Here is a 13,460-nt window from a genome sequence, read left to right on the forward strand (position 1 = left end):
CCATTTTCGGTCCCATGTCATCTACTATTATTTCTCCTTGCAAAACAAAATCATTTTTTTTTACTATTTTAGGTGTGAAATCATGACTTAGATGTTAATTATTATCATTTTTTAATTATTTTAAGTGTGATGTTTCACAAGATTGAGGTGGTAGGATATAAGATAAGACATAAAAGTGGAGCGGTATTCTCATCATAAAAGCGTTTAATATTGAATATTTGATAAATCGAGTTTCATAATCCCAATCTATACATATTTTCGTTTACAAAATCTACAACCATCATCACCATGAATTGTTTAATTTTAGGAAAAATTTTAACCAACGTAAGAGATTACTTCAACGTATCACATTTTTTTAGGTATTAACCATGAGTATATCCTTGTGTACAATTGGACAGTCTTGACGATTTTGAAGACAATTTAATTGGTAGAACCTTTCCAATTTTTTTTTCTTTTGTTCATTTTTAGCACAGAATTCGCCCTTTGACCACTTGGTATTATTATGATTCTAATGTAATTTTTTTCCAAAAAGGTTGTTTAAATTGAATTTTTACATAATTTATATTTCATGAATCAAGATTTTATATTTATATAAAAAAAGAAAGTTATGAATAAGATACAACAAACTTTGACCATAAAATCAAAGGGAGATGAGGAAAATGAGGTTGAGGGATTGATATTGTTAAGCTAATAAAACGAAATTCCAGTAGATAAATGATATACATGCATGGGTGAAAATAATGGGATGACCAATTAAAGGAGCCTTTTTGGTAGCTGAATCTCTCTTACTTATTTCCATAAAAATATAATCCAAAAACCGAAACAAACTCCCTCTCTCCTCTGTCCCCTTCCTCACTTCCACCATAAATATATATCTTTTACCTTTTTATTTTTTTTTATTTTTTTTTTAAATCACGTTATAAAAACCAACCCCAAAGACCTCATAATATTTCGTTTGCCATTTTGCGTTGATTATAATTTTGCATGCCTTTTCTCCTCCTTCACCTTCTTCTCCCTTCACCTACACAATAACAACAATATTAATGGCAGTTGATCAAGCAAAGTATATGAATTTCTTCACAGAAATACTTCCTTCAAACAACAACAACATAAATAACACCAATATTATGAACAACCACCAATTTTACGGCAACAACGTTATTCCTCTTAATACAGGAATAAACGAGTCGTTTCGACCGGTTTACAATTTAAACGACGTCGTGTATAACCAAAAACAACAGTTAACTCCGGCGGTTAAGGATGACAGTGGGATAACCTTCAACAACACCCTTGTTCCTCCTCCTACTCAACCACCTTCTAGAAAGCGTTCAAGAGACCCAATCTCAATCTCCTGTGTTGCTCCACCACCGCATCAGTTGCTTACCATGCACCACCCTGTTTCTAAACCATCAACAACTACAACAACTGCTAATACCAGTATCAATCTTATTCATAACGATAATCTTTCTCCGTCTTTCGCCTTTCTTGGTCAAGATCTTTCTTTACAAATCATGCAACAAGATTTGGAGTTTCACAGATTAATTTCCAATCATGTAAGTTTTTTTTTTTTTTTCTTTCTTTCCGTTTGTTCCAAATTCTGGTCGCAAAAAATTCTTGTGTTTTCCGAGAGACCGTCCTCGTTGGGCAATCCACCGAATGAAATATTAATAATACCGTACTCCAGGAAGACACGATAATTTTTCTAAAAAATAAGACTCCATCTATTTCATCGTGTTCTTTCTGTTTCGGATACGCGAAGAAAATTATATATTTAATTCATTTACATTTAGAAATAATTAGAAAATTATATACTCCGTATTAAAATTTGGTGATGATTGAATGAACAGATGGAGAGAATGAAAGTGGAGATAGAAGAAAGGAAAAAAGAGCAATTAAGGAGAATAATGGGGGCCATGGAAGAATCATTAGGAAGAAGATTAAGAGACAAAGAAGAAGAATTAACAAAAATAGGAAGGATTAATTACGCATTAGAAGAGAAAGTGAAATCATTATGCTTAGAGAATCAAATATGGCGAGATTTGGCGCAAACAAACGAAGCAACAGCAAACGCTTTGAGAACAAATCTAGAACAACTACTCCAACAAATGAAAGACAATGCCGAACGGAAGGCGGCCGCGGAAGAAGTAGACGACGCCGTTTCGTGTTGCGGCAGCGGCGGAGACGAGGACAATGTAGGGGATAGTCACGAATGGCTGAAAAAGAGGAAGTTAGTTGAAGACGGTCAAAATGGATGGATTTACCGCGGTAAAAGTGGGGGAAATGGTAACAGTCAAGATAATAATAATCATAATGAGGGTAACGGGAGGTTGTGCAGGAAATGTGGGGAAGCTGAAAGTAGCGTCTTGCTTTTACCTTGTAGGCATCTTTGCCTTTGCACTACGTGTGGGCCCGCGGTTAATTCCTGCCCCATTTGTGATACGGTCAAAAATGCCAGTGTTCATGTTAACTTGTCCTGAATGTAGATTGAAAAAAAATATACAGAAAGAAAAGTATATTTTGTAGTACAGATTCTCTCTTGTTCCTTCTTATTTTTTTTTGTAGATGTAAACTGATAGCAATAATTAATTAGATTTTAATTCTGATCCAAAATTCATGACAACGTTGAATTAACTTGTCCAAATCTCATTCATTGCGATCTTTATTATTTATTTCTTTATTTACTTTTCCATTATTTTTCTGGTTTAGTTATCCTTCTAAAATACATGGAAAATTAATGAGTAGTTTGTTTACTCCTAATCCCATAAATTAGTTTTTTTATTGAAGCTCCAACCCCTCTATTAGACCATTCCCAAGCAAAGGTCGCGCTAATTAGGTCATAACCGTGTTTTACTCTTAATCCTACTTTATTTATCTTGACCTACTTTCACCCTCCCAAGCAGAAGGTTACGACCCAGGTCATCAATCCAATCATTTTTCACTTTCCAACCAATTACATCTCTACACATTATATCACTTTTTCACATATATATTTTTTTATTAATTATTAATATTGTCAACCAATCATATATCGCCACATATAGGTCATGAGTTGGGTCAATTTGCTCCACCAAAGGTCACAAATTGACCTCTTCTCTCCAAAGGTCACCATAATTTTTTTGTTAATTGATGATTAGTGTGACCAAGCAAGGTCATGACCTAGCAATTGACCTTGCTTGGGGATGGTCTTATGGCAAAAGTTGCAAAATTGCAGTTCCTCTTAGGAATCAAACAACCCTTTAGTCAATTATGATATTGAAGTTTTAGCCCAAAATGTACTCGGTGATATATCGAGAGCTATATTAAAATCAACATTTTCTACTAATAATGTGTGTTCAATAAAAAATTTATTAGAGAAAGATTTACAAAATTATTCCGTAAATTAAGATAAATATGTGTACCTCAATTTCTCATGTTATATTGTTAAGAATATTTCTTTCATTTGCTCTCTAACGTTAGAGAAACCGTTTTTCTTTTACTCCCTCACAACGTTTCATATAGTATCATCTTTTTATTTTTTTATTTTTTTTGAAATCCCTCCGTAGAGGTTAAGACCTTACTATTAAATCATTAGAAACAGCTAAAGCAATGTTCAGCGGGAAATCATTCGACCATTCCCGTCTACCAATCCTCCAAGGTGCCAGACGAGCAAGCTCATGGGCCACCGAGTTTGACTCCCTACCTACGAACGACCACAAGATATTACTAAAAGAATTGCAAACGTAAAAAATATCCTCTAGAATAAGATGAAAATTGCTTCTGCCATCCACACGGTCCTTCAAAGCCTTGATCAACACTTGACAGTCACTCTCCATCGTCACGTCTCTATAACCCCGCTTTGCAGCTTCTTTCAAGCCCATCAACATCGCTTCCGCTTCCTCCTCCCGTGGCTCCCTGACTCCTCTACGCTGCTGCTCCACCACCATCCACCTCACCGTTCCTTCCGCATCCCTGCAAACTGTCCCTAAACCCACACCAATCCCCTCCTTCACGAAGGCATCAACATTGATTTTGACTCCACCCTGTGATGGCTTCGTCCACCCTTGCCTTCGGTCTCCTCTACCTCCCTTAACCATTTGTTCCACTTCCTCGGCTCTCTCCCCTTCCTCCACCTCCTTATACAATCTCACCACCTCTCCAACACCCCTGAACTCCTCCTCAAAGACCCATTTATTACGCCTTTCCCACACCGCCCAACACCCAACCATGAAGACGACTCTCTCCCTACGATCAAGCTCTTGCATAACCTTCCACACCCACTCCCTCACCCTCTCAAACCCCCCGTTCATCACGCTCCCTATCTTCAACCCTTCCCATAACCCTCCCAAACCCCCGCAATCCCTTGCCATGTGAATATGGCTTTCCACTTCCCCAAACATATAGGACAGCAATCATCCGAGCTCGAAATACGTCGGGCAATATTGCTCTTGGTTGCTAACGTATGCTTCGTTACAAAATTGCCACATAAAGGATTTTATTCGAGGCAACACCGGGGTGCTCCAAATCATATTCCAGAATCGCCTCTCATCGTCACTAGAAGATGACGACGGCAGCTCTGTTTCCTCACACGCAAGCAACTTGTACGTAGATTTAACCGTATTAATCGTTCATATATGGCGAGTAACCGTTGCAAAATAAAAAAAAAATACAATTGATTTCATTTTAGAAATAAATATTTCATACGTTCCATTGATTTTCTTTACGTTTGGTTTATACATGTATATCAATACTCGTTTTTTTGTTCATATATTTAGTTACATATTTATAAAAATTGTAAAAAATTTGATATTCATAATCAACTCGGTAAAACAATTATACAAGATCTTACATGACTATTTTTTATGTTATACTGTAATTGTATATTAGAAGTTTTATTAAAGATAATCCTCACTTAAAAGTGACCAAAAAATACGTAAAAAAATCAATGAAATAGAGGAAGTAAAATAAAATGATAGATATGGCTTGTGAAAATAAATAAAGATAAAGAAATGTGGTTAAAGTGGTTCACAAATTCTTATTTGTGACGGAGGATATCCGTCACAAACAAGAGACGGGTACCATACAGTAGGTCTCCCTTGTGACGGGTCGGATCTTGCGACGGGTATTTTGTGAGTGGAAATGGGTAGAGGGAACAAGGTGGACACCCACCTCATGTGCTCCTGGTACCATATTGTCTCACAAAAAACTCATAGGGGGTGAGAGAAGGAGCACATGGGGTGGGTGTCCACCTTGTTCCCTCTACCCATTTCCACTCACAAAATACCCGTCGCAAGATCCGACCCGTCACAAGGAAGACCTACAGAAAGTGGTTAGTTGTATGATGAGCATATATATCAAGTGTTATGGGTTCCATATCCATGACAGCATTGAATCAACCTAGTCCTAATCTCATTGATTGCCATCTATATTTGTTGTTTCTTTAATATTGCCCTTTCATGTTCCCCTTTAATTTGTTTCCACTTTAGTTGTGATATATATTGGCATGTGAGGAGAATCTTAGCCTAGGAGGGAAGATATAATTATAATAAAAATAAAAATAGAGTAGAACAAAATAGGGGGTTAGTGGGGTCAGAGAGCAATAATGAAAAATGTGAATGGTTTTGGGTCATACTTTTGCCGAAATTGGGTGAACCACTCAGCTGCCGTGGGGTGTGGGGTTATAGGTCCTGGTCCCTATAGTGCCCACAATGTTTGCATTGCATTTGCTACCAATAATTATGTCACATTTACTTTTCAGCAAGTCTCCCTTATGACGGGTATATCAGTCACAAGTTTGCGACGGGTTAAGTAATACCATGTGGGGTAGATAAGACAAAACAAAATGCTACTCCTTAGACACTTTACTTTTGTCTTATCTACCCCACATGGGTTGTATTTGACCCGTTGTAAGCTTGCGACAAATATGTCCGTCACAAATGAGAATTTGTGTTTACTTTTTGTGCTCCTCTCTATGGCATAGCTTTTCTATAAAGTTATTTAGCCTATATCAGATCATGGAAGAATAAATACCTATTCTTCCCCACAACTCTTTTGCGCATCTTATCTTTCGTAATATATTTCTTTCTACTCTTAATCAATTCACCTTTCATCATTCTAAGAAACTTGACAATCCAAACTTGCTTTAATATTATAATCTTGGGTAACAAAACGTCTTGTTTGTGACGGACAGTATCCGTCACAAGCTGAAAACGGATAGTGCCCCTCTCACAATAAGGTAAGTGGGTGGAAATGGAGCACTCCATGAATACCGCAACTTGCATATTGTGAGAGGAGCACTATCCGTTTTCAGCTTGTGACAGATAATACCCGTCTTCAACGAGAATTTGTGCTTGTGTAAATGGGTTTGCTTATGGGTTAAAACACTAAGGAATAATACACTATGTTTCAGGTATAAGTCGGGCTATTTTGAGTTTACAGAACACAGGTCGGATCGGGGTCGAGTCAATTCCGATCGGATCGCTTTTGAATATATATGTTCTTATCCTGTTATCTAGGAATAATAGACTATGTACAACAATAAACATTTAGGTGGGGACATATTAATTGTGTCAACTCCGATTACGAGCCAGTTCCAGATTCCCATTTTGAGTATCGGGTTACTCTAGTCGGGTTAATTTTGCACGGCCTACTCAAAATGGTGTCGCGATCTAACTTTTAAGGGTCGTTTGGTTTAAAATGTTGGAATGGATGAGGTGTGATACTATGGAGGTGATAAGGTTTAGAGAATTACAGAAGACGTTTTATTAAGTTAAGAATTGCATGATCAATTCATGAAGGATGAGTACAATATATATAGTTGCGTACAAGAGACGCGATCTAGGGTTAGCTAATGACTTATTTACCAAGATTACGATATACAAAGTATATACTAAGATACGGAAATAATACAAGGAAAACATTATGTACCGACATATATTACAAAGATATGTGAACTTAATTAGGAAAACTGGAATATTCTCAATAGGAGGGAGGTATGGATTCCGAAAACCATAGCTTCTTATAGCTGTTTGGTTTATTTTATGATTGTATAGTAAACAAATGAGGTTTGAAATCTTAGTGAAAAATGCGTATTAGATTTTACGAGGTGTGAATAAAGTTAGATATCTAATGAATTCTAATTCTACTTTATACCCAACTAGTTTTACACCCGTGCAAATAATGCACGGGTTACGTTTTAAAATTATTTTCGGCATAAATAAAAAATCGAATGATTATAGTACCTATACATTTTAATATTGAGTGATAATTTTTTACTTTGGTAAATGTAATCATTTTTGCTAAGCCAACAAAATTTTGATTTATATTTTATGTGGTTGTGACGATCTTGAAAATTTTATGTTTTATAGGAATTTGGAATTAATGATTTAATAAAATAATGAATAAATCACTTATTTAATAAAAGAATGAAAGTATAGAATTAGAATAATTAGATTTAGAATATTAGAGTATAGGTAACGAGAGAGTAATTAATTAGAGAAATGAAGGTGGGAGGAGAGAGTAATCAATTTAGCACAAATTCTCATTTGTGACGGAGGTACCCGTCGCAAGCTTGTGACGGGTACCGTTTTCTCTCACAAAATGTCCATTGAGTGGTGAGTGGGAAGCACGTAAGTGCCCATTGTCCCTCTCTCCTTTTTGTGAGAGGTCGCGAAAGCTGTGTGGGATTAGCGTCAGCAAAGCAAGACTAGCTGTTAATTTAGTAGGAATGAAGGTGGGATCAATTTGTTTTTTCATTCCCTAAAGCTCCCCCAATCAAAACAATCTAAATGTTTTGGCTTTTATATTAAAGGGGTTCCGAGGGAATCTAGTCATTTAGTCAGTTCATAACAATTGCAATGGGATGGATGGTAGAAGGATGCCTGCGCTTAAAAGCGAGAATTCACTTGTCCCCGCCGGTTTTAGTTTTCCCGCGTTTTGGCAACAAAATCCTCGTCTGTTAGCCCGCTTGGGGACTCCTATAACTCGAAGAAGGAAGAAGATGGTCCGAAACTGATTCAATCTCTCTATTCCTCCGCTCGGTCAACCGTCTCTGGAATTGCTGCCTTTTCCGACTCTGCTTCCACTCCGCCCACTATCCAGTGGATCTTCACCTGGCTAGGATTCTTACTCTCGAACGGGGGAATGCAACCTATTAGATTGTAGAGCCCTTGACTTCCTCGGCCGTAAAGGGGAAGAGATCCCAGTGGATCCTTCTTCTCCCTAAGAATTGAACGAACCAAGTTCACCTATACGATAGTGAGGAATCCTATGAATAAAGTGAAGTATCTGGCCAGTGCATGCGACTACGTACCCTTGAGCGTAGAATGGATTGAGGAATGAAATGGCTCGACATGATCAGACAAAGCTGCCAGGATCAGCTTCTCCTTTTGGAGTTGACGTAACAAACTACGCGAGCCCCCCAACGAAGCCAACAGAAATCCTATCCGATTAAAAAAAAATAAAAGGCAGTGATTCGTTCCAGTTTATTTCAATAACTTCAATCAAACCCCGACTTAATAATTTGGTTATGTTACTTGTTTTGTAGAAGCACCATACCATGTTACGATTTACGCCTTAGATGGTGAGAAGATAATTCAATGTATATTAGACTTCCAATATTGGCTCTTGTCCAGTGTAAAGATCAATGTGTTGGAAGTATGTTAGAAAAATGTGAGTGATGGTGATTCGTATAGCTTTGTTTGTTCAGCAAGTCTTGCTGATGGCAGCCATATTTGGTCTTCAGCTGAAGACGGGCAAAATGTCACCCAACATTGATGAAAATGTAACCATTTTAAGGTAAATAATTTTTAAAGCTATAATAGTTTGTCATTAAAATGGTAACATTTTGTAGTTAAAATGGCGACATTTGGCCCGTCTTCAGCTGAAGACCAAATATGGCTGCCATCAATGAGAATTTGTGTTGTTTGTTAGTGTCATTAAAGAGGAGTGTTCACATCACCTTGGATAATACATCCATTTTATCGTGAATTATACTTATGAGGTTCACTGAAATTTCCTGAATAGACTTTGATACTGTTCCAAGATATATAAAGCGCGCATGGGTCCAATGTCAGACAGGACAACCATTATTGTTAAACAGGCAAATTTGTTAACGCTACTCCATGACCTATATTTAATTACCAGTAATTTATATCAATAAATACTTGGTCAGTGGACCCAAATATTGTTTGTAAAAGTTTCATGGTACATTGGTATTTGGTACTCACTGCTCAGTAGTACTCAGTAGAAGTAATAATTAGACTTCGTAAACAGATCAATTTCGAGACGGGTAGTTATTTTGGGTAGGTAAAATTTGGTTAGTGTCGGGTTATTTCGAGTTCGGCTTATTTTCGGATCAATTATGATCGAGTTATTTGTAAATAATAATTAGTTTGTAACAATAAATATTTGGTTTGGGTTATACTAAGCGAGGTCAATTTTGCCAGGTCTATTAATAACCGGTGTAATTATACCGAGTAGTAAAACTGATATAAGACCATCCCCAAGCAAAGGTCGCGCTAACTAGGTCGCGACCCGGTTTTACTCTTAATCTCACCTTATTAACCTTGACCCACTTTCACCCTCCCAAGCAGAAGGTCACGACCTAGGTCATCAACTCAATCATTTTCCACTTTCCAACAATTTCAATCATTTCTCACATTATTTACCCCACTAAAGTTTTTCTCATTTTTTCCAATTATCATTTAATTTATATAACTTAATTTTATTTTTATAATTTTATAAATAATTTAATTGTAAAATAATTAGATGATAAATATTTTATCTTTAACTTGGATATTAGTAAAAATATTAATTTAATTTTACGGTCGTATTTAACGAAAATCTATTCAATATAATAATCGTATTATTATTTTGAACCGCGTAATCGAGTCAATATGGTAACTTTAATATTAAACAAACTCAAAAGAAAAAAAAAAGAAAAAAAAAATTAACGTGGTCAGACCACAAACACACAAACCAAACTCTCAAATTAATCCCCCCCTTTTCCCAAATTCATACCCCCAACCCAGAACAAAGGATCCCCAAATCAAAAAAAAAAAAATCTCAAATAAAATCCCAAACAATCGACATCAACATCACCATCACCATCTTCAGCGCATTACCATCATTGATCTTCAACATTATAGCCGATCTTCACCATCATCGACCTTCTATTTCTTAATCAATCAAACACTGTTAACATCTCCTATTCAGATCGTCACGACTCACGACCGTCATCTTGAACGATTACCATCACCGTCGTCACGTTGTCGATCAACACCGTCTTCACCATCATCTTCACAACCCCATCAGCTAGCCATGTATTTTTATTTTTATTTTTTCTGTTTTGAGGTTGTTTTGATTTTCTTATGTTATTTATAAAAATGTTCAAGAATTTAATGGAGTATTTGAGAAGATAGAAAAAAAAGTGAGTCAAAATATATCAAAATTAAGCTCATTTAATAGACAATTTAAAAATATAATTCTTTTTTATATGCTCATATTTTTTATTATTTTGATTTATCGTATAATTCTCATTTAGTTTCTTATTAATTAGTTGTTCATCTATTTCTCTTATTTGGGAAAATTGCAGGCATTGAGGAAAAGTAACAGTTACTTTTGCAGACAGCACTAGAGTGTGTCCTTCTATTTTTGAGTAACCAAACAGAACATGACACCTAGCAGGTCATGGAAGAGGTCGAGGTCACCACAAAAGGTCACAAATTGACCTTTACTTGCCTTGGCCACGACCTGGGTCACGCTAATTTTTCCCTTAGTCATGATTAAGATGACCCAAGCAAGGTCACGACCTCCTCCACGACCTTGCTTGGGGATGGTCTAAGGGTATAATTATCGCTGAAATTTTAACCACTTTTAAAGATTCTAACACATACATTTATGACTGATACTCCCTCCGTCCCAGTCAATTGTTGTCATTTGGTTTTGGCACAAAGACCAAAGAAAGAGGAGTGGGCCAATTACTAAATGACAAGTGGACCAAATTGTGCGTGAATAATCAAATTGTTTATCAAGTTCATTCTTAAAATAGAAAGGACAACAATTGACTGAGACAACCTAAAATGAAATAGGACAACAAACGACCGGGACAGAGGGAGTATAAGATAAGGATATGATTATTGGTAGATACTACTCAATTATAGTCATTACAAATTAAATTTATTTATCTAAGTTTTGTTATTACTCTTAAATACGAGTAGTTTTATACGCGAATTTTTTTTTTTTGGTGCTAAAGAGGGGCAAAGCCCCGAAGAGATTAAATGTTAGCTATTACACGAGGGATAGCTACCCCAAAAACGTCCTCCCGAAGGATCGACCGCAACTCATTAAAAGGAGTATCTAAATAGGTAGGGATGGTACTTGAAGTAATTCCTCTATTAGCTAAAATATCAGCTGCTCTATTCGCCTCACGATACACGTGCTCCAGCTTCACCGTCCATGTAGAGCTTCGAATCAACTCCTTGCATCTTCCGACAATAAATTTTAGATTGTTACTTACCAATTGATCTTCATTGATTAAGTTTACACAAGGAGAATTGTCCATGTTGATCAATAGACGAGGAATATGCATCGCTTTAGCTCTTTCTAGATCGACTAGTAACGCAAGCAACTCAGCTTTCATGGAAGTGCAAATACCACATGAGAAGTGATATGCCGATATGAGGTCTCCGGCTGCATTACGAAAGACTCCTCCCTTACCAGCCGGTCATGGGTTGTCCTTTGAGGCCCCGTCCGTATTAAGCAACAGCCACTCATGTGGTGGTGGGTGCCAACGAACATGAATCTCCACATTAGACGGTCTCGGGGGCGGAATAAGGATATCAAAATTATTAAAAGATGGCCTCGTAATGTGAAATTGCTGCCGCAAAAATTGATGAGGATGACTCGGGTTTTCACCATCTCTTCCAAACGTTTATATTGAATTGAACTATTGATGACATATACTTTCACCAAGTTACATGACTTTGATAAACATGGATCCCATAAAACTTGTTGGATAGATAAGATTATAAGAATACAAAGTGAACTAGGTTGTATCCCGCGCTTTGCGCGGCCTGTTTTAAAATTTAGTTATTATAATTGAAGAAAAATAACATAATTTCTATATAATCTTTAATATTTTTACTTATAAATAAAAATAAATTATTTTTTCTCAAATTTAATTTTTTAAGGTTTAATTTCAATGTTTTAAAATAAAATACATATAATTTTAATTAAAACTAATAAGTGTTAATTAATTATGCATGATCAATGTTTTATAAATTATTTTGTGACTGGTCAAATATCATATTAATTAAAATAAAATTTATTCGAATAATGCAACAATCTACATTAAGTTCTCAAATTATATCATTTCCCGATACGTTATGTTCCAAATCAATTAATATTTGTTCAAAATGATGTGAATATAATTTTATGTAATTTTTAACTTTTTATATATAACGTGCGATATTTATGTATCAAACATATATAGTTCAAACTCAACTTATTCAAATATTTTGATTGTGTCTTGCATGTATTATATGTCAAACATATCTATAAGAATTGCACCTTTTGTATTCTTAAATAACTATATATAAATGATGTTTAAGAGTTTACCTGTAAATAAATTAGGTTAAACTTTCTCAAATAATATTTTTTGAAGTTTAACTTTAAAGTATTTAAAAGTTAACATATAAAATATTTAACTAAACGTACTATTTAGCTAGTCATAATCAATATTTATATACTTGAAGTATACATATTTTAATTGAAGATATTAAAGAAAAATGTAAAGTTTATTCTACTTTTTCATGTCGTTTATACTACTATATTATTTAATAATCATTACTTTTGTTTTGATTATTCAAATGCACTCGCGATCACTATGTGCATACATACTCGTACACATACTCGTTATCACATTATTTAAATCTATCGAAATCTCATATGTATTCAATTTCTTGCAATATTATTTTTCATTCCCACACAAAAACTTATCTCTTTGTAGTTTTATTTAAGTTATGTTTTTAAGAAATACAATGACTCTTCCAAATATATTTTTCGTAGGATTTAATGGTTTAAGTTTTATAACTTTCTCAAAATGTCTTTTTACGTAAACATAAAACATTATGAAACACTCACTTTAATCATCTCTACAAATCAAAATATTTCAATAAATATAATGAAAAGTATACTCAATTTGAAGCATTTTTCGCAATGAACGTAATTATTTACATTTTAGAATTTTTATCAAAATAATGTTTTAATAAATTTAGAATCAAATTACCGTAATTATTTAATGTAATTTTATAATAAAATTTACAAACTATAATTAATATTTTGCTGAGATTTATACATCATTTATTATGTTTACATTTAATGTTCATCTGTCATTAATACTTGTATTTAAAGCTGGGTTGACACGTGGCGCATCCACAGCGCTTCAACACGATTTTTATATATATATATATATATATATATAT

At 35.0% G+C, this 13,460-nt stretch overlaps 2 protein-coding genes across 2 annotated transcripts; one reads left to right on the forward strand and one right to left on the reverse strand.

Moving 5' to 3' along the window:
* The first annotated feature begins 946 nt into the window (after positions 1–946).
* LOC141611912 (putative BOI-related E3 ubiquitin-protein ligase 3) lies at positions 947–2,649 on the forward strand. Its single transcript, XM_074430562.1, has 2 exons — positions 947–1,553; positions 1,848–2,649. Exons 1-2 carry the CDS (start codon positions 1,044–1,046, stop codon positions 2,475–2,477), a joined length of 1,140 nt encoding a protein of 379 aa, XP_074286663.1. The 5' UTR covers positions 947–1,043; the 3' UTR covers positions 2,478–2,649.
* Positions 2,650–3,545: 896 nt separating this feature from the next.
* LOC141614010 (uncharacterized) lies at positions 3,546–4,346 on the reverse strand. Its single transcript, XM_074432762.1, has one exon. The coding sequence runs from the start codon at positions 4,344–4,346 to the stop codon at positions 3,546–3,548; it is 801 nt and encodes a 266-aa protein (XP_074288863.1).
* Positions 4,347–13,460: the final 9,114 nt, after the last annotated feature.

Source organism: Silene latifolia, chromosome 11 (genome assembly GCF_048544455.1).
Source record: "Silene latifolia isolate original U9 population chromosome 11, ASM4854445v1, whole genome shotgun sequence".
NCBI classification, from domain to species: Eukaryota; Viridiplantae; Streptophyta; class Magnoliopsida; order Caryophyllales; family Caryophyllaceae; genus Silene; species Silene latifolia.